The sequence below is a fragment of the Terrapene carolina genome, unplaced genomic scaffold, assembly GCF_002925995.2.
Source record: "Terrapene carolina triunguis isolate 2854851 unplaced genomic scaffold, T_m_triunguis-2.0 Scaffold714, whole genome shotgun sequence".
Taxonomy (NCBI): Eukaryota; Metazoa; Chordata; order Testudines; family Emydidae; genus Terrapene; species Terrapene triunguis.
Window position 1 is genome coordinate 12583145 of NW_020665065.1, and position 23977 is coordinate 12607121.

The 23977-nt window shown below is 40.9% G+C and overlaps 1 protein-coding gene across 4 annotated transcripts in view; it reads left to right on the plus strand.

The window, feature by feature from the left end:
- Window positions 1-23977, plus strand: part of VPS13D (vacuolar protein sorting 13 homolog D) — a 183431-nt gene that overhangs the window by 121706 nt on the left and 37748 nt on the right. For all 4 annotated transcript variants that reach the window (XM_026659907.2, XM_026659908.2, XM_026659909.2 and 1 more), the window contains 2 exons: window positions 14723-14855; window positions 16832-17027. In XM_026659907.2, coding sequence (XP_026515692.1) covers window positions 14723-14855; window positions 16832-17027 — 329 coding nt within the window. The remainder of the gene's footprint in view (window positions 1-14722; window positions 14856-16831; window positions 17028-23977) is intronic.

The window sequence follows — 23977 nt, forward strand, 5'->3', positions numbered from 1 at the left end:
TAAAAGTACTATAGAGTTTATAATACATGCCATTACACTATGTAAAAAAAACTTAGAGACGATTTGAAAGAGTTAATATTTTTTCCTTCTGAAAGTTATCTGTTAAGAGTATTAGTTGTTTAATAAAGCATAGCTGCCCTCCAGATGAACCCGCCAGTGACTCTGCAGTTGGGGTCATTCCAAGTTCATGCTGTGGACTTTTGACTGCCTTCTGTGTATGTGAAAACAGCTGGCAGTTCCTGCAGGGATCACTCATTCAGCCCTGTAACACAAAACTATTGCCAATGGGCACCTGCTGGTGCAGCTTCACAGGAGGTCCTTGGGGGAAGCTACCCAACTCATCAGGCATCTGTGGAGATAAAAACAGCGGGGGCTCCCCTGGGATACCCAGCTAATCAGGCATCCATACAGACAACTCATCAGGGGGCTTCACAGATTACCCAGCCAACATGCCGTTGTCAGAATGTATTACGAAGCTTAGTTAACGATGGGATGTGAGCTAATTAAAGGCCCTTTACTTTGATTCTATGACATAAGTGGGGGTGGGGGAAATGTCTCCGGAATCTCCAAACAGGTATCCTGTGCGTTCAGTGTTGAATGCAGCGGACTTCTTTTTTGTTCTTCTGTTGATCAATTACTAAGGACAGAAAGGAGTCAGAGTCTATAGGCCTGTTGTATATGACACCACCATGATTTCCGCATTTGTAGAAATTCAGTATAGTACTACCTAATTCAAGCTTAAATCAAGTCTGTCCCTATATTTAATGTTCTGTCAGTATTTCCATTATAAATCACTGTCTTCAGAGGATTGTAACTTGGTCATAAACATTTTGTTCTTGGCTTAAACTTTCTCATACATTTTCTCTGCTGGGCCCACTTGTTTTTTAAAAAAAATCAGTCTGGTATGTTTTATGCTTTCTAAGAGAGAATATATATTAACTGATTTTTAGAAACGCTCTTGTGCTTGAACAAGGGAGCTATGGGGGAGGGGGGGTTAATGACAAGTGATATGATCTTGCCACTTCAAAGACTTTGCGGATCAATTTTAAATGACTACGGCTTTTAATTTGGAAAAGTCGCTCCTGCCACATGTGCACAATAAGTTTTCAAAGACCACAAGTATTTTTATTATTCATATTTCAGGCCCAGGATAATACACGGTTGACAAATGTGTATTTATAAGTGGGGGAAATGGCTTCTTGCCTTTCTGTTAAATAATGTATGTTTTTTTTAAATTCTTTAAATATGTAGTATTTATACAGTCCATCTAATAACATTGCATATTTTTTTAAAAAGCTAGGTAAATGTTCATTTGCACAGTAAAGAGGTTGGTCTGTTGTGTGAGTAATTTCTAGTACATTTCCATTAGAGGTTTTTTATGCTTTAACAAGAGACACAGAAATATATTAAACATTAACCGGTGACACCACAACAAAAGCAAGGAAATCTATAGTAAAGGATTGATTCTTAATTCACTCATTGTGCCTACGTGTTATGTATATATCTCATAACTCTGCATGATCTTCCTTATTGTATGTGCTTATAATAGCTTTGTACAACAGCATGAGTTGAGGATAGATTGCCAGTGTTAACTCCGAGTTTCCTTGCTTTTCACTAACACAGTCTGTCCTTGGTGCATGTCATTGTGCTTAGCTGCAGCAGCATGTTCATTAAACAAGATCATGCGTGTGTTTAAGTTTAGGGAACAGCTACACACAGTGAAATAATTAAATGATGCTTTTACTTTGCATTTCTTTGCATTTCGATGCAAGAGGTTTAATTAGTGTAAAATCTTTTTTTAACCAACTAAACTGTAGATTTTTTTTTTGTAGTGAATCCTATAACTGACTAGTGAAAACGCTCAATGAACTGACTGTGGAAATAGCTTGATAAAAACAAGGCAAATAACTTCAGGGGACTAAAACATATTGACTTCTGTTAACTGAAACCTATTGCATTATCCATTACGTTAATCACTATTAGAGACTTGTCCAAACAATATTATTACAACATATATATTCAATGGTAAACTTGTAAAAACGGGTTCAAAGTGTTATGAATGTGACTCTTTTAGTACAGTATATATTATAAATACAAATCTTATGGACATGGTTCTTACAAACAGGAACTCATAGCACAGATGCTGACTTTTCAAAGTGCTGGGGGGGTGCTAGACTCCGGCTCCATCCCAGGCCCCGCCCCCACTTCACCTCTTCCCACCCCCACCCCTCACTTCCTGCCCTGTTCTGTCCCCTTCCCTGAGCACACCACATCCTCGCTCCTCCGCCCTTCCCCCCCCCAGCCTCCTGCATGCCACGAAACAGCTGTTCGCGGCAGGCGAGAAGCGCTGATCCACGTGGGGGAGGGAGTGGATGGGCACTCACCATTTTCCCCCAGTGGGTTTTCCAGCCCCAGAGCACCCACGGAGTCGGCGCCTATGACTCATAGTACTTTTTTTCTAATTCTTTAGTCTTCTGTTCTGTAGCTTTCATGAAAGTGGTAAAGAAACTTTGCTCATTTGTATGAAGAAGTTTAAGGTACATTTGGGCGATGATAAAGGATAATTTGATCAGATTTTGTACTACACAGGCTAAAAGAATACACTTCTCAGTAACACTTTTCTAAGTTTCTCAATTTTTTTTAGTATATATATACACACACACATGTTTGAACCTTTGGTTCCCATGACAAACACAGCTGAGGTACTAGGTCATTTCAAGCCCAAGCTTTGTGTGGATGAGAGATTTAACTTTGTCAATAACACTTTAAAGGAAGTAAATGTTAAGATAGCAGCAGAAAAAAGAAAACGTTTTCAAACCCTGCATTCCTGCTTAGGACAGCCTTCTTTGCTTCTATGATAAGGAACGGGTGCATTTGACGAAAGCTCTGGAAATCTTAATACTAACTGTGCCTGTTCATGGCTTTCCTATCCCTCTGTTTGCTGCTCATGGAGGCCTTGCTTCCTGTAATGAACAGCTGTCCCACTGAATCTAGATACGAAGGATTCTGTTTAGGATTTGCTGTTGTGATGTCAGAATGACTCTCCAGACATCATGATCTGGGATTTTCCTGTTGCAAAATCCAGAAGTGTGAGGGAGTCAGCGATCACATGAGACTTAGTTCACACTAGATTTTTCCAACTCCTAACTCTGTTCAGTTGGCACCTAAATTATTCCTGTCTGTCATTGAATTTGCATGCTTATAAGTTCTCTCCCTTGTAGTCCTTAAGAACCTACTTTTTAAATTTGAGACAAAATTCTGAACATCACAGAGGTGGTGATAAGAGTTTGAGAAGAGAAAGTTGCAAGGGCAGCAATTTAGAGTATTCTGCATGACCAACAACATACAGTGTTGGGGAGCCTGTAAGTCCTCTTGCAAGACTGCTTTGGATTTGCAGTATCCTCACTAGGCTTGAAACATCATGTTTATAATAATAGCACCTAGCTTAAACACAGTTGTTTCTAACATAGTGTCTGTAGCCAGTGTGGATAGGGATTAATTTAAAAAAAATGATAAAATATTGATCTAGATTGGCTGGGAAGCTAGTCAGTATCAGATACTCTGTATTGTATTTTTTGGGAAAGAAATCCCTGCCCAGGCTGGCTTCTACCAAAGCAGTGGACAAAGCCTAGCGAAAACCAAGAATTTTCCAAATCTCGGGTTTAAGTTTTGATTTATATAACAGTGTTTGTTGCCAAACATGATGGGAGAACCTAATGTCTTTCAAAGGTGCACCGCAAAACAAATTTAAAAAGTGAGTTACGCTGAGGCTTTGTCTACACTGACACTTTGTCGGCAAAACTTTTGTCGTTCAGGGGTGTTTAAAAAACAAAACAAAACCCACATCTCAGAACGACAAAAGTTTTACCGATGACAAGCACCGGTGTGAACAGCGCTTTGTCGGCAGGAGCGCTCTCTCGCTGACAAAGCCGCTGCACTTGTGGAGGGTGGAAGTTTTTTGTCAGCAGGAGAGCTTTCTCCTGCCGACAAACAGCAGCTATACTGCGCAGCTTTTAGCGGCATGGTTGTAGCGGCACAGGTGTCTCACTAAAAGCCCCGTAGAGTAGCCATATGAAACGTTCTCACCAGCTGGGATCTATGTGCGTGTTGAAGGTGAGGGAGTATTCACAAAGAATAAGTTATAACTGACCTTTTATTTAATTCCCTCCTTCCCCTCCCCCAAAATCCATTTTGTCATGTCTTGGTTTGCTAAAGGATACCCCTGAATGTATTATTCTGTAACATTTCATGCAGTGGGTGGATTACAATGAGTTTTAGGTATGTGATGTCTGTTTGTGACATCTTCAGTGAACCAGGAAGTACCAAAAGGATTTACGGAAGATAAAAAGACATTTTTAAAAGTTAGTTAAAACAGATTCCTGTGCTGAATGCCTCACACAGTCTGATTAGTGGGAACAGTCAGTACAGAAATTTGGGCTTAACTCCATTTTCATTTGCTTTGCAGTTTCTTCCGTGTCAGATAAGTTTATTATTTGGCATGAGCTTTGATTTACAAAGAAACTGTATGGTTTCGATTTTTACAGGACTGGAGTTGCTCTGGATGCATCGTTTCTGTGGGATAACTTAGTTAATGTCTTAAATAAAAATAGTGCCTTTCTTCCCTGAAAATCCTGAAGAAATTTACAAATTATACAAAAACAACGAGGAGTCTTTGTGGCACCTTAGAGACTAACAAATATTTTTGGGCATAAACTTTTGTGGGCTAAAACCCACTTCATGAGATGCATGGTGCCACAAGGATTCCTCGTTTTTGCTGATGCAGACTAACACGGGTACCACTCTGAAACCTGTCACAAATTATACAGCTAAATATATTTAACAATGCACAGCAACACTGCATACATTTAAGATAGGAAAGTACTAATACTCTACGTGAAACTCTAGAAAATGTAGATAGGTAGAGTGTAATTACCCAAATGGGAATTTGGCTAGGACACAGCAGCCAACACACACCTAGTCTTGCAAAAAATGCCATGAAATCTTCAGTGATCACAAGTGCTCAGAGTTTTTACACATCTCATCTAAAAGATGGCAGCTCTGGCAGCATAGTGCTAACTAACATTGACTACGATTCAAAGGGAAGTGTGCAAGCCACTGATTTAAAATCTCCAAAGTGGACAATCAGATTACAGCAAGTTAGATACTGATTTCAGCTGGTAAAGGAAAATGCAGAACAGTTTAGTTTTTAGAGATATTAATTAACTGATTGCTAAACTCAAAGGAGGTTTTAAGACACGATTCATGGGATACTGACCTAGTCTTCAATGGGGGGGGGGAAAAAAGTATGTTAACTTGAATGATCAAACTCGAGTTTAAGAGCGCACCCTATTTTTCTGCTGTCCTCAGGGAAGATGCCTCATGTCATAGAGAGCTGGTGAGGAATCATGGGACAGATACTGTTTTCACACCACTTTACCAATGTAACTCCATTGATTTCAGTGAATCACTTCATTTGTTTGACATTGTGAGATCAGAATCTGGGCTCAAGAGTCTCTGGAGTGGAGGATCAGAGAGAAGTTCATTGCCCATTCATGGAGAAGGGAATTGGAAGGTATAGTCCATTTGGAAGGAAGATCAAAGAACACAGGTGACAATTGGGAGGAAAAATGTGTGAGAGTTGTGGGTTTTTTTTGCAGAGCTTCCAAAATATTTAATTCATGCTTCTTCTGTCCAGGCATGGGGAACAAGGCAAAGAATCAGATGTTATATTCTCAAATATGCATGAACATTTTTTTCAGTCATTTGAATGATGTCCGTGGATCCATTTTTGTTCAATATCTTCATCAGTGATTTAGATAATGGCATATAGAGTCCACTTATAAAGTTAGCGGATGATACCAAGCTGGGAGAGGTTGCAAGTGCTTTGGAGGACAGAGTTTAAATTCAAAATGATCTGGACAAACTGGAGAAATGGTCTGAAGTAAATAGGATGAAATTCAATAAGGACAAATGCAAAGTACTCCATTTGGGAAGGAACAATCAGTTGCACACATACAAAATGGGAAATGATTACCTAGGAAGGAGTACTGCAGAAAGGGATCTGGAGGTTACAGTGGATTTTGCAAGTTAAATATGAATTAACAGTGTAACACTGTTGCAAAAAAATCCAAACCTCATTTTGGGATGTATTAGCAGGAGTGTTGTAACCAAGACATGAAAAGTAATTTTTCTGCTATCCTGTAGTCTACGCTATATTCCGCTGTACTCATCTGGAGTATTGTGTCCAGTTCTGGGCACCATATTTCAGGAAAGATGTGGACAAATTGGAGCAAGTCCAGAGGAGAGCAAGAAAAATGATTAAAGATCTAGAAAACATGACCTATGAGGAAAGATTGAAAAATTGATTTTGTTTAGTCTGGAGAAGATAAGACTGTGGAGGGGACATAAGTGTTTAGTGCATAACTGGTTGTTACAACCAGGAGGGAGAAAAATTATTCTCGTTAACCTCTGAGGATCTGACAAAAAGTAATGGGCTTAAATTGTAGCAAGGGAGGTTTAGGTTGGACGTTAGGAAAAACTTCCTAACTGTCAGGGTAGTTATGCACTGGAATAAGGGCTTGTCTACACTGGCAATTAAGTGCTGCAACTTTCTTGCTCGGGGGTGTGAAAAAACACCCCCCTGAACGCAGCAAGTTGCAGCGCTGTAAAGCGCCAGTGTAAACAGCTACGCCCCTCGTGGAGGTGGGTTTCTTAGAGCACTGGGAGAGCTCTCTCCCAGCACTGCGCCACGACCACACAAGGCACGTTAAAGCTCTGCCGCGGCAGCACTTTAGCGTTGCCAGGGTAGACTAGCCCTAAATTGCCTACAGAGGTTGTAGAATCTCCATCATTGGAGATTTTTAAGATCAGGTTAGACAATTACCTGTCAGGGATGGTCTAGAGATAATACTTAGTCCTGTCTTGAGTGCAGGGGACTGGACTAGAACTTGAGGTCCCTTACAGTTCTACGATTCTATGACATCTAATTAACGATCTTGGAGATCCAAGCTTTATCTGGATTTGGGCTTCCAGTTCTTAGATCTATGAGAAGCTAGGCATTTTGAGTCTAGTGGTAAGGTGCAGCCTTCTTCATTCAACAGCATGCCTGTTAATTATTAGTTGCTAAAGAAGGCATGTGACCACTCTGAGCAGGAGTTGAGGTGCCCTGTTACAAGTCACTGTAGCAAAAGGGAAGTTTGGGAAATATAAAGAACATATCCAGGATAAAAGGCCAGAGTAATACTTCCTTTTTGATAAGGTGTAGGCAAAGAACCTATTCTGGAAAATGTAAGGATGGAAGAGATTAGGTTTTGTTCAAGAAGTGCCTTGATTCAAGCTGCATGTTTGTTTATTCCTTAGATATCCGTACTTAGTAACATTAGCATTTAAATGGTCTAAACTAGGCTTTGAAGTTAACATCTCATTGAGGAAAATAAGGGGGTATGGGTGGATCATGCTTTTGTTGCCATTGTTGTTTAGCTGTAGGCTGTTTTCTGCATGACTAGATAAACAGTGCAATAAGCCATGAATTATATTGTGACTGCTATTTCACAAGGGAAGAGCCAGATACCATCACTTTTAAAAGGAGGAGGCATCAAAAAGTGAGACACCCAAGTTTTCTTTTTGTGTGGACTTCCTTGGATTTCCCTTTGCAATACACTTCTTAAGCCACGCACAAATGTGGGTGAATTTCTTGTGGGCTTCCGTCTACTCAGAAAAATTCTCTGGTGCTGAAATGATTTTCAAGGTCTGTTCTAAAAAAAACATTTCAGGTAACATGGTTGTACTGGTCTGAGTGGATGGGGCATAGTGTGGTTTATTGGAAATCTTTTTGGTTTTTGTTGGGGTTTTTTGCTCATGGGGTAGGCACAACCATGTTACCTGAGACACAGTTGAAAACCATTTCAGAGTTGGGTATTTGGGGGTTGTATGGGAGAAGGTTGGAGGGAAAAGGCGTTAAAAGTACCTGTGGGCCTGACCTTATTTCATTTTGTTATTAGGCCTTATCTACTCTACATCCATGAGAACCAGGGGATCTCATTGGCTCATGGTGTCCATATAACCAAATTAATCACCTGGACTGTAAAGATATTAATCAAGTTATGGACATGGTTAGGTCTACACTACACCTCCTAAGCATTTTGTAATTAAGGCCTTATCTTCATTGCAAAAAAAAGAGGAGTGTTGCTAACTTGAGGTAAAATCCTACTGAAGACAAGGCACTTGGTAGGTTTCACACAAGTTAGCTGGTCGTGTAAAAGCCTATGAGGAAGTTTAGGCTTTAACTCAAACTGCCAACTCATGTGAAAATGACAAACTGCCTTGTCTTCACTAGGATTGTACCACTAGTTAGCTAACTCGAGTGAACAACACACTTTTTTTTCCTAGTGAAGGCAATGGATAAGTTTGGGTTTGACTCTGCTGTCACCGAATCTCCTGGCTGGGTTACAATTCTACTGTAGCATGGCTATTGTGATGTGCAGGTTGAAAAGATAGGCACCAATTTCACTATGAAATGTTTCAGTTCATATTAAGAATACTGTCGTCGTAAGAACAGTTTAAGATTGCTATGCTTCAAAATAAAGGAGTACAGTTCTCTGGTTTACTCTTCTTCACTCAGATTGTTAATATTTGCCACACCCAATCCATTACACCCCATCAGTCCCACCCACAAGCCAGGGCCGCCCAGAGGATTCAGGGGGCATGGGTCAAAGCAATTTCGGGGGCCCCTTCCATTAAAAAAAAGTTGCAATACTATAGAATACTATACTGCGGGGCCTGGGGCAAATTGCCCCACTCCCTCCCCGCCCCCCTCCCCGGGTGGCCCTGCCACAAGCAGAACCTTATTTGAAGACTTTTCCCTCCTCCCCATAAACTGAAATAGTTTTCAAAGCTTTAGGTTTTTTCTACACAAGCACTTAGCTTATGGCAAGTGGGGGTTGGAATTCACCCTGCACTAGCCTGCTGCACACTAACTGTCCGTGTGAGCCCTGCAGATAAAACACTTCCTTGGTGTGCTTTGAAACAGAAGTAGATCACAGCACACTAGGGAACCATTAGTGCTTGGCAGCGGAGTCCATAGTAAGTGTGCAGCAGGTTAGCATGGGGTAGATTTACACCCCATCTTGCCATGAACTGTTGGTGTAGACATGCCTTAAGATATCTTTAGCAGAGAAATACATTTTGTGCCTTATCTAAATATTCACTTTGTTTTCCCATACATTTGTTCTTACAAAACATATCAAGGAAATTTACATGCCAGTGGAAAAGAACAGGTAACTGGAAATGCATACCACAAATAATATATGCTGGTGTTTGTGTAAGTGCAGATCATTTTGGCACCCTACCTGCTAAAAGGCATTGGGAAATGTAGTCATAAGAGAGGGTGTTGGATTGGCAGATATGAAAATCAAAGTCCTCTATATATCTGGAAAACTGAATGCATCTTGAACAATGGTACTGCACTACTCATGTGCCCTCAACTCTAATCTGTGCTAGTGAAAACGGGCATTCAGCTTCCATACTCAGCTAGTCCATGGCACCTCTGAATCGTTGTGGCCTAGAGACACTGGGAACTGGACTGACATTGTCAACTCATTTTACATAGATTAGCTGTCAGCTTGCAACCATTTTTGGTGGCCCATCCACTTAAGTGCTCAAATAACATGGTGATGGATGCTGTATAAAAGCCCCAAAAGATAGATATATATTACCAAAAATAGGAAGGTGCCATCTATTTCTTCACTAGGGAAAATGGATGCCTACCACGTCTTTTCTGTGATAACCTATTCTTTTCCAGTAACCTCTTGTGGATTGTAACATGGTTAAATAATACAATCGAGCAAATACTGGTAGAGGCATTCAACATTAAAATTTAGTGTTTTGTGGTTAAAATCTGGTGAAGAATTTGGATTACATCACTTGAGCCAGGACATCAGGGGAAAAACATTTCTTAGTGCATTAAAATCCTTATGGTCTAACTATGAAACACATGTCTGTCTTTGGGCACTTGGTGCTATTTGCAACAACACGCAAACCAAAGTGTCCCTGTTTTAACCTTGTTTTTTTCCTTCTTCATGGACAGAGTATTAAAATTGCCATGTGATGACGAGATGAACTTTTAACCGGTACATTTATGAATTTTTCCTCTTTCGGCTTTACTAAGAAAACAATTCTCATATCGAGGCATTAAAACAGGAATTGCGATTGACTAACACAGATGGTGGACTCCTTTCATCAGAGGAGGAAAATGTGAGGAGAGAACGCACAAGCCTTATTTATTCAGGAAAATTTGATGGTTGTGCTGGCCAGTCTGAACTGGGCAAAAAACTTTCCCCAGACAGCTGTTACGAAAGCCCAGTCATTTCATTAATAATAATTTATAATTTGTCCTATTCACATTGGCCGGCACCAACCATCACAACCACGCTAACTAATTTGGCATTCGAGGTCAGTTCTTGACAACTGTTTCAGGACATGGCACTTTTTTTGGTGTGGGCTGAAAATCTAGAGCCAGCAGAAAATCTGCCTGCTCCCACCTAAATACCCGTTTCATGTGTGAGCCTTTAATCCTTATGGTAACTCTTCTAATCCCTGTAAAAACGAATTATTACCCTCTAGAGAGAACACCACCTGGTTATGGGATAGTTTCAATTCAATTTGTATTTCTAGACTAATCAAAAATAGCATCTACATTAAGTTCAGAAAGGGGTTAAAAATAATTCAGCCAATGAACTGTGCGCTCTGTTTTGTGTCCGTATGGTTAAGTCACAAGAACAGTCATGGGATTTAATTTTCATTCATATGATTAAAATCTGCTTGTTGAGATAATGGAACATGCTTTGAATAGTTTGCATTTCTTAGCAGGAAAGGAGGAGCTACGGCTCAGTAATCCTATAGCTACCAAAAATTGCGCAGCCTTTAAAAACATTGCAGATGTAAGTAGAAGAAAAAATTGCGTCAGACACATTATATAACTAAATTTTGTTTCTTATTTTGAGTTTTTACCTTATTATAACAAGGATCTCAGGCATATTTTCAAATTACAATTTACAAAATAATGACATGCTCTTTGGTCACTTTTTATATTATGCAAATTAAGTGCATCTGTGCAAAGGCCCAATCCTGAAGACGTTACAATGAATAATCCTTACGTTAGTTTTATTCTTGTATAGATGGCTTTTGTGGCAAGGGCATGTAGACGAGGGTCTGACTTTATAAATTAAGGATATGTAAGATTATTCTTTCTAATACGTACACACTTTGATCCACATCCGTTTTCTGTGTCTAAGGCACAACAGGATGTTGAAGTTACTACCTTTCTGAGTTATAGGATGGAGCAAAGGTATCAAAGGAAATTTCCATGAAAGAATTACCAATGAGGGAATTCAAACCTAGAATCCTGTTACACTGGCAGAGCACCATTCATGTCACATGCAGAGGACAGATGAGAATTCTAAACTATTCAAGAAAGAATTTTTAGGCTTTCTTGTTTCTCCTCATCAGTGCAAGGTTTCATGAAGCATCTCTAGGCATTTTACAAAGGCCTGGTCTACGCTACAAAGTAAGGTTGACTAGCTTCCTTGTGTCAACCTAGTTGTACATGTCTACTCTTACATTTGTCTCCCACCGATGTAAGTGCCCCGTTACAGCGATGCAGTAACACCGCCTCCCTGAATGGGGTTGAGCTGTGGTGGATGTACTGAGGTCGATGCAGCACAAATGCAGGCACTGCCTTACTTATGTCCACCTTAACAGTTGTCCAGCTGCTGTCCCACACTGCCTGACGCTGACTGCTCTGGTCACAATTGTGAACTCCAGTGCCCAGGGATCACGGAGACTACAAGGCCTCCTTCCTCTTTAAAGCCCCGCAAATTTTTGAAATACCTTTTCCTGATTGTCCAGTTCCTCAAGCACACCTAACAGCTCTCCATTGTTGTGTGCAACTGTCCAGCTGACCGTGCCGGCTCCATGCTCCAGTTGCACTCCAGCTTGGAGTAGACCGGAGATATTGGATCTCCTGGGCCTGTGGGGAGAAGAGGCTGTGCAAGCACAGCTACAGACCAAAAGCTCAAACACCTGTCATTCTGCATCTGTCGATCTGGTAACTGAATCTTTCCTTGGTGCTGTCAGGGTGGCCAGCGTATGACTTCATGAGCAAGGGGTAGGCTGGGTCCTCCACGATCATTATTGGCATTCCGACATCACCAATGGTAATCTGCCGGTCAGGAGGGAAAGTCCCAGCTTGTAGCTTTTTGAACACTCTTGTGTTCTTACAGATGCATGCGTCATGCACCTTCATTGACCAGCCAGCACTGATGTCGGTGATTCACCAATGCTTGCATAACCATAGAAAATTCTCCCTTTCTGTTGATGTACTCTGTGGCCAGGTGATCTGGTGCCAAAATAAGGATGTGTGTGCTATCACTCCACTGCAGTTCGGGAACCCATTGCTGCAAATCCATCCACCATGTCCTGTACAGTGCCCAGAGTGTCAGTCCTGCATTGCAGGAGACGATTAATGGCCCTGCACACTTGCATGACCGTGTTCCCCACACTGAATTTCCAAAATGATTTCCCACTGACCAGTGCTAGTCCGGCGTTGCACGTTTCCACACAGTGATCACCATGCTCTTCTCCACTGTCAGTGCAGCTCTCATTTTGGGGTCCCTGCACTGGAAGGCAGGGGTTTGCTCTGCGCACAGATCCAGGAATATGGCCTTGCTCATCCGAAAGTTCTGCAGGCACTGCTCGTTATCCCAAGCCTCTATTATGATGCAGTCCCACCAGCCAGTGCTCATTTCTCTGCCCCAGAAGTGGCGCTACACCATCTGCAGCTGCTCTATGAATGCCAGGGTCCTACTAGGCATCCTTTTCACTACTGATAACTGTTCTCAGTTAGAGGTAAGGGTGCTGGGTTGTTTTGTTTTGTGTTTGGCTTAACTTTGGGATGTGATCTTATCTAAGTGGCTAAAGAATTAATGGAGCACTGGGACTGACCTACCCTTCACTCTAGCTGGTGTTTTTTCAGTATCTTCATTCAGTAATGGCCAGTGTTCTCATAACTCCAGCTCGGATTAGATATGTCTTTATCCTTCACCTATATCATAAAGGGTATATGATGAGGAAAGAGGCCAATACTTTTATAATGGTTCTGCACGTGCCTTCATTACAGTCCACTGAGATTTCCCTTACATTAGTTCAAATCTTTGTCCTGTGCTGCAGTACACGTCTGTCAACATAGCCATCTACCTCTGGATCATCCTGCACCTTTCCCTAAACATGGTGTTGCTACCCCACCAGCTGTAAAATAGATCCACTTTAAAACCCCGTTACTGAAATGTATTTAAATAGCTTCTTAAATTGCTACAAAATGTAAAGTACAAGCATATTTCTGGGAGTGTTTGCCTTGAAGGTTTTCACATATCTCTGCAAAAGGATAGCTGTATGTCTAAATAACATTCCAGTGAGTTTTCTGAAAGGTTAAACTAGGGTCACTGGCATTTAACTACTTGTTTTGGGAGAGGTTTCACTAGAAAGTTAATTATATTTAGCAGTTTTCATTTGTTTCGTTTGTTCACTTGACTGCTATAGTTAGGCATAGATGTGATTTCTTATTTACTGTCACTCTAAACTTTTCAAATTGCATAATGATAGAACACAGGTAAATGTTCTTTCTCAATCCTTTTCTGATAAAACATCTACAGTGAGAGTTCATGCTTATCAATAAGATCCTCTCCTGATTTGTGCCAGCAAACATACTTTAACTTCATTTGATCAGAATATAAATTGGCTATGTATTGTTGAATGTTTGTTTTTTGATTGAAATAACTAATTTACTTTATATGCTATACAGCTCAGTATATATAAAGCCAAGTTGAGTTAGTACATTTGGTGGGGGAAAAATAGGTTGACCTATTTTGCTGCCTATGTAAAAAGGTAGTGTAAACATAGCCATCGGATTCAACCGTGCTGCTGAAGTCAATGGCAAAACTCTGTTGACTTTGACACGAGCAAGATTCGACCCTAAATTATTTAGCATTCCAAAGGAGAAAAACTGGATGACTTCTGCAAATATTTATTTTTTAAAAAGTGTCAAGACAGTGAAACACTTAACAAAATCAAATATCATTTGTAGAAATTTGCATAGTTGATGCAAGATATCATTGTACTACTTAAAAAATTTCCTCTAATTCCAGGCCATTAGAGTAACACTTTTCTTAAAACTTCCCACCATTGTGCTGCCATTGGTGCAGATCCACTGATGGTTGCAATGAGTGAAACTCTGGTGTGGAATAGCCAATGATGTTTTAACCAACGTGGGCTAAATAACACTGTTAAGATACAAGTGGCTGGCCTTACACTGGTGCTACTTCCAGTGGAATGATAACTGTGGGGCAATCTTAAGGAAAATACTAACGCAGACAAGGCCTTTCTGAATATAAGACATAGTGATTATGGGATTAGACTGTAGATGCATACCTTCAAACAACGAAAAATTCTCTCTTCATGCTGCTGTGTAAGTGTGACATGCAGATATTGAGAACTGCACAAATTCTGGTCTTTAGCGCTATAGTAATATTTAAAGTAAAGCAATAAAAAGGAGAATTGCATAAATCAGTGTTTAAAAATTAAACACAGAGCTTGTTTCAACAAATCTTGATAATTTAGAATTTTGTTCTTTTTTTTTTTTTTTAATTTCCCATTGTTTCTCTTACTGTAGTTTGCTGGGACTTTATCAGATGGTTTGGGAAAGACGATGGATAATCGACATCAAACTGAACGAGAGTACATTCGATACCATGGCGCAACCAGTGGAGAACATCTCATAGCTGGGATCCATGGACTTGCTCATGGTAATTTGTGCATCAATAGATTATATTATTGTAATATCAGTTCCTTTGTTATCTCTGTCACTGTGGTTTCAAAATGATAGGATTAAGAAAAACAATGCAGTTCAATTTAAGCCACTCCACACTGGTTGGTTACATGTGGCTTAAGGTAATGGAGCAATTGCTAGCTTTCCTTTTAATTTAATTGTGTTTTTAATTTTGGCCAAGGCACCTAGGTTTGAGAATAGGTCCTATTTAAGTGTACTGTTGGATATCAAAACTAAATTTAGGAAAGAGATCAGCCAAAATTTCTAATTTCCATATAGGTTCATAAATATGCTTACAATCTCTTTGTAAGTGACAAATAATACGATGATATTCAGCCAGTGGTACAAATGAATGAATAAGTGTATCGCGCTTAGCTTCCCCTGCTTTCACTCAGTTTCCACAGATTCCAGTTTTCTTGCACAATCCGGCCCTTAGCCTGTCTGTATTCAAAGTTGCACCTGTTTAACTTTCAGCTATCTTAAAAAAAAAAAACAACAACAGTTTATTTAAACTGGTGCAAAAGACAGTGTGGACACTCTTAATTTGATTGAAGACAGACTTATGGCAATTTAGCTTGAGTCGATTCTCTGCTGAATTAAGCTAAATCGATATAAGCCAGGTTTAAATCATTTGAATATTCACAGTGTATTTTGTATCAGTTTCATTAAATTTGTTTAAAACTGCGCCTTTAGTTAACCTGGTGCAATTTCAAATGCAGTCTGTATGATTATCAAAAAGTCTTGTACTTAAGAAATGTAAAATTAGGGGAAATTTGTTTATTCAGTCTCCGTATTAGACTGAAATAGTTTTCTAGCTAGTTGAAGCCCCATCACTTGAGATAGGTGATGGCCCAAAAATGGAAAAGGTTCGTTTCTGTAAGTTGTTTCCATATCTAACTCTTGTAGTTCACTTAAGTGCAGGAATAAAAAAATTTCTATGAAAAAGATAGCAGTGAAGTTCTAAATGGATCACATTAGACTTCCCTTTGAATGCAAAGCATTTTGATTATTTCAGGTACAGAACATTAGGTGTGTTCTCAAATCAGGTATAAATTATGTTGCTAGCAACATGTGAAATCTGAAATATGATTGTTTAATGAAGAGTCAGTTAGAAACCTTCATTAGCTGATTAGCTTCTTTGACTTGAATCTTTTTTGTTTGTTTTTTGGTTTTTTAATGTTTCCGATTTCCATTTCTTCAAAGAAGCAGTTGACTGTTAAATTCTGTCTGTTGAACTGTAGTTTTCCCAAATACTCCACTGTATGGCAAAGTTACCGAAATGAAACAATTAAACATAGCATATGCTATATGCTTCTCGACTCCAGAACTTATGTACCAACAATACTGTTTGTACCACCACCATCACAATGTTTACTGTCTTTTGGCTGTGATGTAAAATCTGTAGGGCAGTCAAAGAAGTCAATGGAGCTAGGTCAGTTGATACCAGCTTTGGATCTGCCTTTTAAGTTCCTAACCCCTTGTTGGGCCCTCAAGTTCTCATGGACATCAACATTTTGCAAGAATGAGATGCCTATCCCCAGTGTCCTGGTCAAAATTCCACTTCGCCTGCTTAAATTTCTCTTTGTGTTTCCAACTGAACACAGTATTTTTTTATTTCCTGTCCTAAGCTGTTGTGTAATATTTTGTGTTCTGTTAAATCCTTGTCACACTGTTGGAGGTGGCTTCACTTCAGCAGTAGACAAAATACTTTTGTGTATGTATAGCTTCAGGATAAATTGCCCTATACAGATATAAGACTATATTATTAGATTAATAAAAAAAAATCCATTCAAACTTTTCATGTGCTGCATTAAGTGGGTACCATGCTTTCCCACTATCAAGAACTTTCAAAAAAGTAAATCATTTAACATTGTCAGCTGTAATAACATCCTGTCGTTTTATTTTTAGTGGCAAAGCAGTTGGTCCACTTACAGTTTTTGTTGTCTTTGCTAGGTATCATTGGTGGATTAACAAGTGTAATAACCTCAACAGTAGAAGGTGTCAAAACTGAAGGAGGAGTCAGTGGTTTCATATCAGGCCTTGGGAAAGGGCTGGTTGGCACAGTAACCAAACCAATGGCTGGTGCCCTTGATTTTGCTTCTGAAACAGCGCAGGCAGTGAGAGACACTGCAACTCTTAGTGGCCCCAGGTCAGTGAACGCTTTTCATTTCTAATCATTATAAAGTGTCTACAAAACCATATTGCAATACCTTCTGCAATTTTGTAATGGATTTTGTTTCTTAGCCCAAAGGAATTGTAATTTTAAAATTATTATTTTGTATTATTAGTTTTGCCTCTAGTTTATTTAATTAGATCCTTTTTGAAATACTGCATTTAATTACCTCCTTTGAAATATTGCATTTGTCGGCTTACTAATGTGGCCTTGTGTACTAGTAAAATTGGTACAGAAAAGCTACAGTGTAATATAGGAGATTCTCATTACTAAGAACATAAGAATGGCCATACTGGGTCAGACCAAAGGTCCATCTAGCCCAGTATCCTGTCTTCCGACAGTGGCCAATGCCAGGTGCCTCAGAGGGAATGAACAGAACAGGTAATCAAGTGATCCATCCCCCGTCGTCCATTCCCAGCTTCTGGCAGACAGAGCCTAGAGACACCATCCCTGCCCATCCTAGTTAATAGCCATTGATGGTCCTCCATGAACTTACCTAGTTCTTTTTTGAACCCTGCTATAGTCTTGGCCTTCACAACATCCTCTGGCAAGGAGTTCCACAGGTTGGCTGTGCGTTGTATGAAAAAATACTTCCTTTTGTTTGTTTTTAACCTGCTGCCTATTAATTTCATTTGGAGACCCCAACTTCTTGTGTTATGAGAAGGAGTAAATAACACTTCCTTATTTACTTTCTGCACACCAGTCATGATTTTATAGACCTCTATCATATCCCCCCTTAGTCGCCTCTTTTCCAAGCTGAAAAGTCCCAGTCTTATTAACCTCTCCTCATATGGAAGCCGTACCATACCCCTAATAATTTTTGTTGCCCTTTTCTAAACCTTTTCCAATTCCAGTACATCTTTTTGAGATGGGGCGACCACATCTGCATGCAGTATTACTACATCATATTATAATAAATCAGGAAAAAGAAAGTCTAAAGAGCTTAAATATAATAAAAAAGAAATTGCCATCTTGGTATCCCGATGCAGAATTGAACTAAAAATGTTGTTCTTTAGGCTTCCATTAAGAATTCATAGGAAAACAGTTGTTTTAAAGAAGTTGAAGAGTTCTGAAGATAATGTAATAGCAACATCCCTTCTATTTTTCTTTTGCAAAATCAGTTTTTACTAAGAATATGTATGTGTGTGTGTGATTGTGCATGTGCACACATTACTCCTGGGGGAATTCTGTGCCAAAAAAATTTAAAATTCTGTGCACAATATTTTAGAGTTCTGCAGAATTATGCATATTTTATTTGTCAATATAATACAATATAATCAAGCCACTTTCAATTATTTTGGTAATTTATTCCAAAATATCTGTCAGCAAGTATGTCTGTAGCAATACAGATAGCAATAAAGATTCCCCCAGGAGTAGAGAGTTAAAGAAACCCCTACGACAATCCAGTTCCTGTTTCTCTGTTATGCTTTTACTGGGCACCTCAGTCTACGTGTGTCACACGTGCCAGCTGGGCATATCGTGGGGGGAAAACTCTGCCCCTCTGGTCTTAGACACCCGCCCTTCACCCCTGAGTCCAGCCATGGGGCATCCCCCCAGCCCAGACACCCGCAGCCCCTAACCCCAGAACCCAGCCACGGGGCAACCCCCAGCCCAGACACACACCCCCAGAGCCCAGCTGCCTGTACCCCCCATTTATTTCTCTTCCCATATCAGGATCCTCCATTCTCCCCATGTGCCAGCAATTTTGTCTGCCCTTCCCCATGCCCTCCCTTGCTCCCTAAGCCAGGGACTCAGTGTGCACCCTGATTCCTACCTCCCGCCAAACCAAGGGTTCTCTGTCCCCCCTCCTTTTTACCTTCCTGCCATAGCAAGGGCTCTGTGTTTCTGTGTGCCCCCCCATCCCCTCCCCTCCCCTCCACCACTCCAGGATCCACCTTTTACTCCTTTGGCAGGGGCTCTGTATGCCTTCTGTTGGGCAGGCACTATGCCTTTCTGTGTGTCTTCAGTGCCTTGCATGCTGTGGGCACTACCAGAAATAAATAATATTTAATTATATTAAACATGTTTAAGATCAATGTTGTACAAAACTGATAAAAATAATAATGGCAAAGTAAACGAGGAAAAGGAGAAAGAATAGGAGAGTTCTAAGAGAATAAACATTTTATTTCCAGTGGTTAAGTGGCATTCAGTTCCTGCATGCCTTAGGAACTCTGTCTGTTGTACAAGATCCTGCACAACAGGGGGGGGGTAAAAAATCCAGGTATATTATTTTGTGATTTTCAGAATGGTGGGGGCTTTTGTTGTGTTTTTTAGTCTTTCCATTTGGTTTTTCCATTTCCTGCATTTTATTATGCCGCACTCAGAATCCTGATGCGTCTGCCATCACTATTTCAGTAAGGAACGGTAAGCTTGCTGAAGTGTGAGTGAGGTGCAGGAAACTCATAAGAACGCAAACCTAGACATCCTTTGTTGTGGAAGTAGGAAGTGTTCCAAATGCACCAGCCTTTTTAACTGCCGATGAATGTAATACATATAAAAAGAATTAATGTTAAGACTCATAAGGTTCAGTTAGCCCATCTGTTTTCGGTAATGATGAATTTTTGTATAATAGGGCCCTACACTTTACCTGCATCAAACGTAACAGTAAATTTGAGCAACGACTAAATGAACGTGTTGGGGGCTGGGAAGGGAATGGGAGCAGCTAGCATATAGTTATATGCACTTGGGACTTAGTTTAATTTGTAGAATTGAAATGTCAGGGATCATAGTTTGGATAAGGAAAGAGGGATTTAAAGAAAAAACCCATATAGAGTATGATTAGAAATGTTATATCTCAGACCAGTAGAAGGTTGCGACACATTCAAGCAAAATAACTAATGTGTTAACCTAAGCAGTCTCCGGGTTCATTTTAAAAAAACACGGTTATACTCTTTTTTTAAAGAAGTGATTATGAAGGTTGCACTATGTTTTTTATTAAAATGCGTATATCATAATGTGCACATGCATACAGTGTGTGCATTACATTGAAATATCTGCATTTGTGAATTTCCAACCTATTTGCAATATTACTAGTGATGAGGTTGCATGACAGATGAGAAACTAGACTGCAGGCAAGAGCTAGCTTTGTCCGCCTGCCATGTGCCTATGTAGCACAGTGCCCTCCTGCTGATGGCTGTTGACTGAGTACAGATTAGGAAATTTCTATGAGATGAACCAGAGCTGAGCTTCCACTGAATTTGGAATAACTTTTTTGTTTGTCATGGACCCACAGCAGCATGAGGTGAAGTTCATCATCATGCAATTTTCAATCCTTCGCAAATTAAAAAATTCCTAATTTAGTTGCATAGTAAACGAATATCAGAAACCATATAAGGCATCTAAATATAATGAGTGCAGGGCAAAAATGTGTCCAGTACACAGAAATCTTGCATTGTTGCAACTGTCCTGTGAAAATCCATTGACCCATAAACCTTTCTTAAAGGAAAAAAAAATTCTAGTAATTAATTTAGGAAGCCTCTTTACACAGGTGTGACTGTGTTTGTTTTTCACAAAAAGATTTTAATCACAGATGTATAGACCTTATAAATTTAAATACACTCAACGGCACTTATATGTTGCAAAAGTTCATAAAAGAATCCCACACCCACTTTTCTCTCTGATTCTCTTATACAATCAAGCAACTAAATTGTTCTTTGGAGGACAGGGAGAAGAACAACAAAGGCTTTGGGCTTGTTTTGACTGTTGTGTACCAATAGCCCCCTGTTGCATTTGTTAACTGTTCAGCTATGTGTGGTTTGGAATCAAAATAAAATGCTATTCCAAACTGAATCGCTGGCTCAGGTTGCACTTTCTGCTCTACGTGTGCTGGGCCATGACTGTTGCGAGTTAAGAAGTATACAGAAATAAAAATGCTCAAGCTGATCTGATTAGTGTTGCTTAACCTTGCAAAGTATGAATTAAAGTAAGCTTACTGTCATGGATGGACTCAAAGTCTGTGGTTAACACTATTCCAGTGCTGAGATCCCATTCTGATCTCAGATGCAGGGGGGCACACATGGCCAGATACCTAGAAAAATCCGCTGTAGAATTTCAATAGCTGATTTTAAGTATATAAGGCAAATGGTTGTTATGGGTAAAGGAGCATTTTTTAGAACTTCCATCTGTTGTAGTTTTTATGATGTAGGAGTGGGGAGTTATGTCTTCAGTATGCTATTAGTGCAATGGGGAATTTTCTGTCAAGTATGTCTGACAGTAAATGAAGTTGTAGTTGGTACAAGCCGTGCGTGATCCGGAATCAAGCAGTCTCGTTTTTGTGGTATCTAAAAGTTGGAACTGTTTGTTCTTGCTCATATCGATTCCAGTTAGATGCGTGCACGCCCCATGCACAGTCATGGGAAGGTTTTTCCCCTAGCAGCACCCGTCGGGTTGGCTGTGGAGTCCCCTGGAGTGGTGCCTCCAGAGTGCACTATATATGATCCTGCCGAACTGGCACCTCCTCAGTTCCTTCTTACCACCAGTGTCAGTCGTTGGAACTGTGCTATCTTGCTCAGCAAGCTCTCCAAGTTTCCCTAGCTTCTATCTACTTTAGTGTTTGTCTTCCTTAGTTAGTTTAGTTAGTCATTAATTAGTGTAGTGTTAATAGTTCGCTGTTGGGAATGAGGAGTTCCCCTCCAACCCGACTGCGCTCTCCCTGGGGACTCAGAGCATGCTCTAAGTCCCAGGGGTTCAAACCCTGCAAAAAGCCTATGTCAATGGGCGGAACCCCCAGGACGCTTGCTTAAAGTGTCTGGGGGAAACGCATCAGGTGGATACGTGCAGGATTTGCAAAGGATTTAGCCCAATAACGAAAAATGAGCGGGACTTTAGACTGAAGCAGCTCCTTATGGAGGCGGCACTTAGACCACAAACAGCATCGGCGGGAGTGCATTGGTGCTTAGTGACCCAGCAGTGGTAACGGAGATGGCTCTGTGGTGCGGAAACAGTCGGAGACAACTCGGCACCAATCCCATTCCTCGGGGCAGAAGCGGCACTGGAAACAAGAGAGGAGTTGTTCCCCGACTTCGGGGCCAACCCCCCTCGGAACAGGCCAATGGGTACGTCCGAGGAAGGAGTCCCCAGTGCCGAAAACTTTGGAGCCTGCACCGTCGACTTTGGTCCTGCAAGGGGGTCTGTTGAGTCCGGTGCAATTGGACTCACCATGTCAGGTGGTGGAGGAGGTGCAACTGCCTTCCACCCCAGACACATTTGAGGCCACAAGAGACCTCATAGATACGACGGCACCGCGGTCACTGGCCCTTTGCGCCAAGTCTCTGATGCCACAGTGTGTGGCACTGTCCCGCGGAAAACCAGCAGTGCTCTGCCCCTCGGTGCCACCTCCTGAGGCAAGATACCACTAGGAGTCCCAGCGCCACTCGGAGTCCCAATATGCTGATCACACTCTAGGCACCAGTCAGACTCACAGCACCGCTCCAGGTCCTACCAGCACTCCCGTTTAAGGCGTCGATTGCCGTCACGCAGCAGGTTCTGGTCCTGGCACAGTCGGTCTCGGCACCGTTCCATGTCATCGCGCAGACCCCGTTCAAAGTACCGCTCCAGGTCATGGCACCACTCTCTAGCCTCGCTGCACCGCTCCCTGGCCCAACAGCACTCAGCACTGCTCTGGCCCTCGTGGTCTAGGTCCCTGTCTTCGGGCTCGGAGACGGGGTTTAAACATTCGGAGCAGGCCCGATGCAAGTCAGCATGGGGCAGACGCAGCCCGGTGAAAGTGAGTGAGAGTGGGGGAGAGCCAGCCACACAGGGAGGTGGAGGAGCCTTGGAGGAAGGGCGGGGAAGGGGGCGGGGCAAGTGTTTGCGTTTGTGTGATTAGACAGTTGGCAACCCTAGCATAGCCCCCAGCTAGATTCCTAAGTCACCTTGAGGATTGGAGAGGGAGAGAGCTGAAGAGCCTTCTATATTCCGCATGGGGGCTGCCAACAGGAAATGGGCAAATGCCCGTCACCAGTTACCACCATCTCTCTAGGCCTCTTTCTTCCCCCAAGCAGACTCGCTAAGTGACTGCTGTAGTAGTAGGGATCTTTTGCTGCTGGCCTTCTGTGGCTCACAGAGGTGTGAGGACTGAAGAGACTGAGGGACAATTTCTTCTCCGCCGCGGTGTCTGTGTAGCAGACCTGGATGGAATGCATCACCTCCTCCCCTCACTTCACAATACTAAATTAGCTTGTCCAAAAAAATGCTGACTTATGCTTTAAAATGCTTAATGTGTGTGAAAGTATAATCTTTTTTATTCTGTGTTCTAGAAAGTACAGTAAATGATGATTTATCTCTCTACTTCTCATCAACATTATTACGATTGGCTATAAAAAGTCATTAAAATTATTTTTGGACTCTTCATGCCTCTCTTCTTTGGGTGTCATTCATGAACGCTTTATCCAACTGAACTCCAATTTGGCAGAAAAATCTAACAAAGCTACAAACTTAACCCCCCAGTTTCAAGGTAGATGATCCTTTGTCTGCAGATTTAAGAGAAGGAACCAAAATAAAACTTCTTATAATGGAAATTCAGTCACCTCTTACACAAAGTGGGTACTAGATGGCTGATTTATGATTGCTGCTTATGGTCACAAAATATTCTGAAAAGCAACTGAAACATTACTGCCTCCCTGTTAAGTATAGCTGTCTCCACCAAAGCACAAAAATTGTATTCCAAGTGATGTCTTTTTTCCTTCTGTTTGGCTGAACTCTAAATACTCCCTAATACTCAGAAGCCTAAAACAAAACATTGCTCATTATAATGCAGTTTATGTAAGGCTCTTACCAGTTCCTGAGAAATTATTAAAAAAAAAAAATTCTTTGAATAAAGTTATGAAAGTGCAAGATTTGTTTTCTATTCGACTGTCTGATGGAAAAAAATCCCCATTTCTTGGTCATGGTAGTTTAATATCATTGCTAGAAATGAGACCTACTTT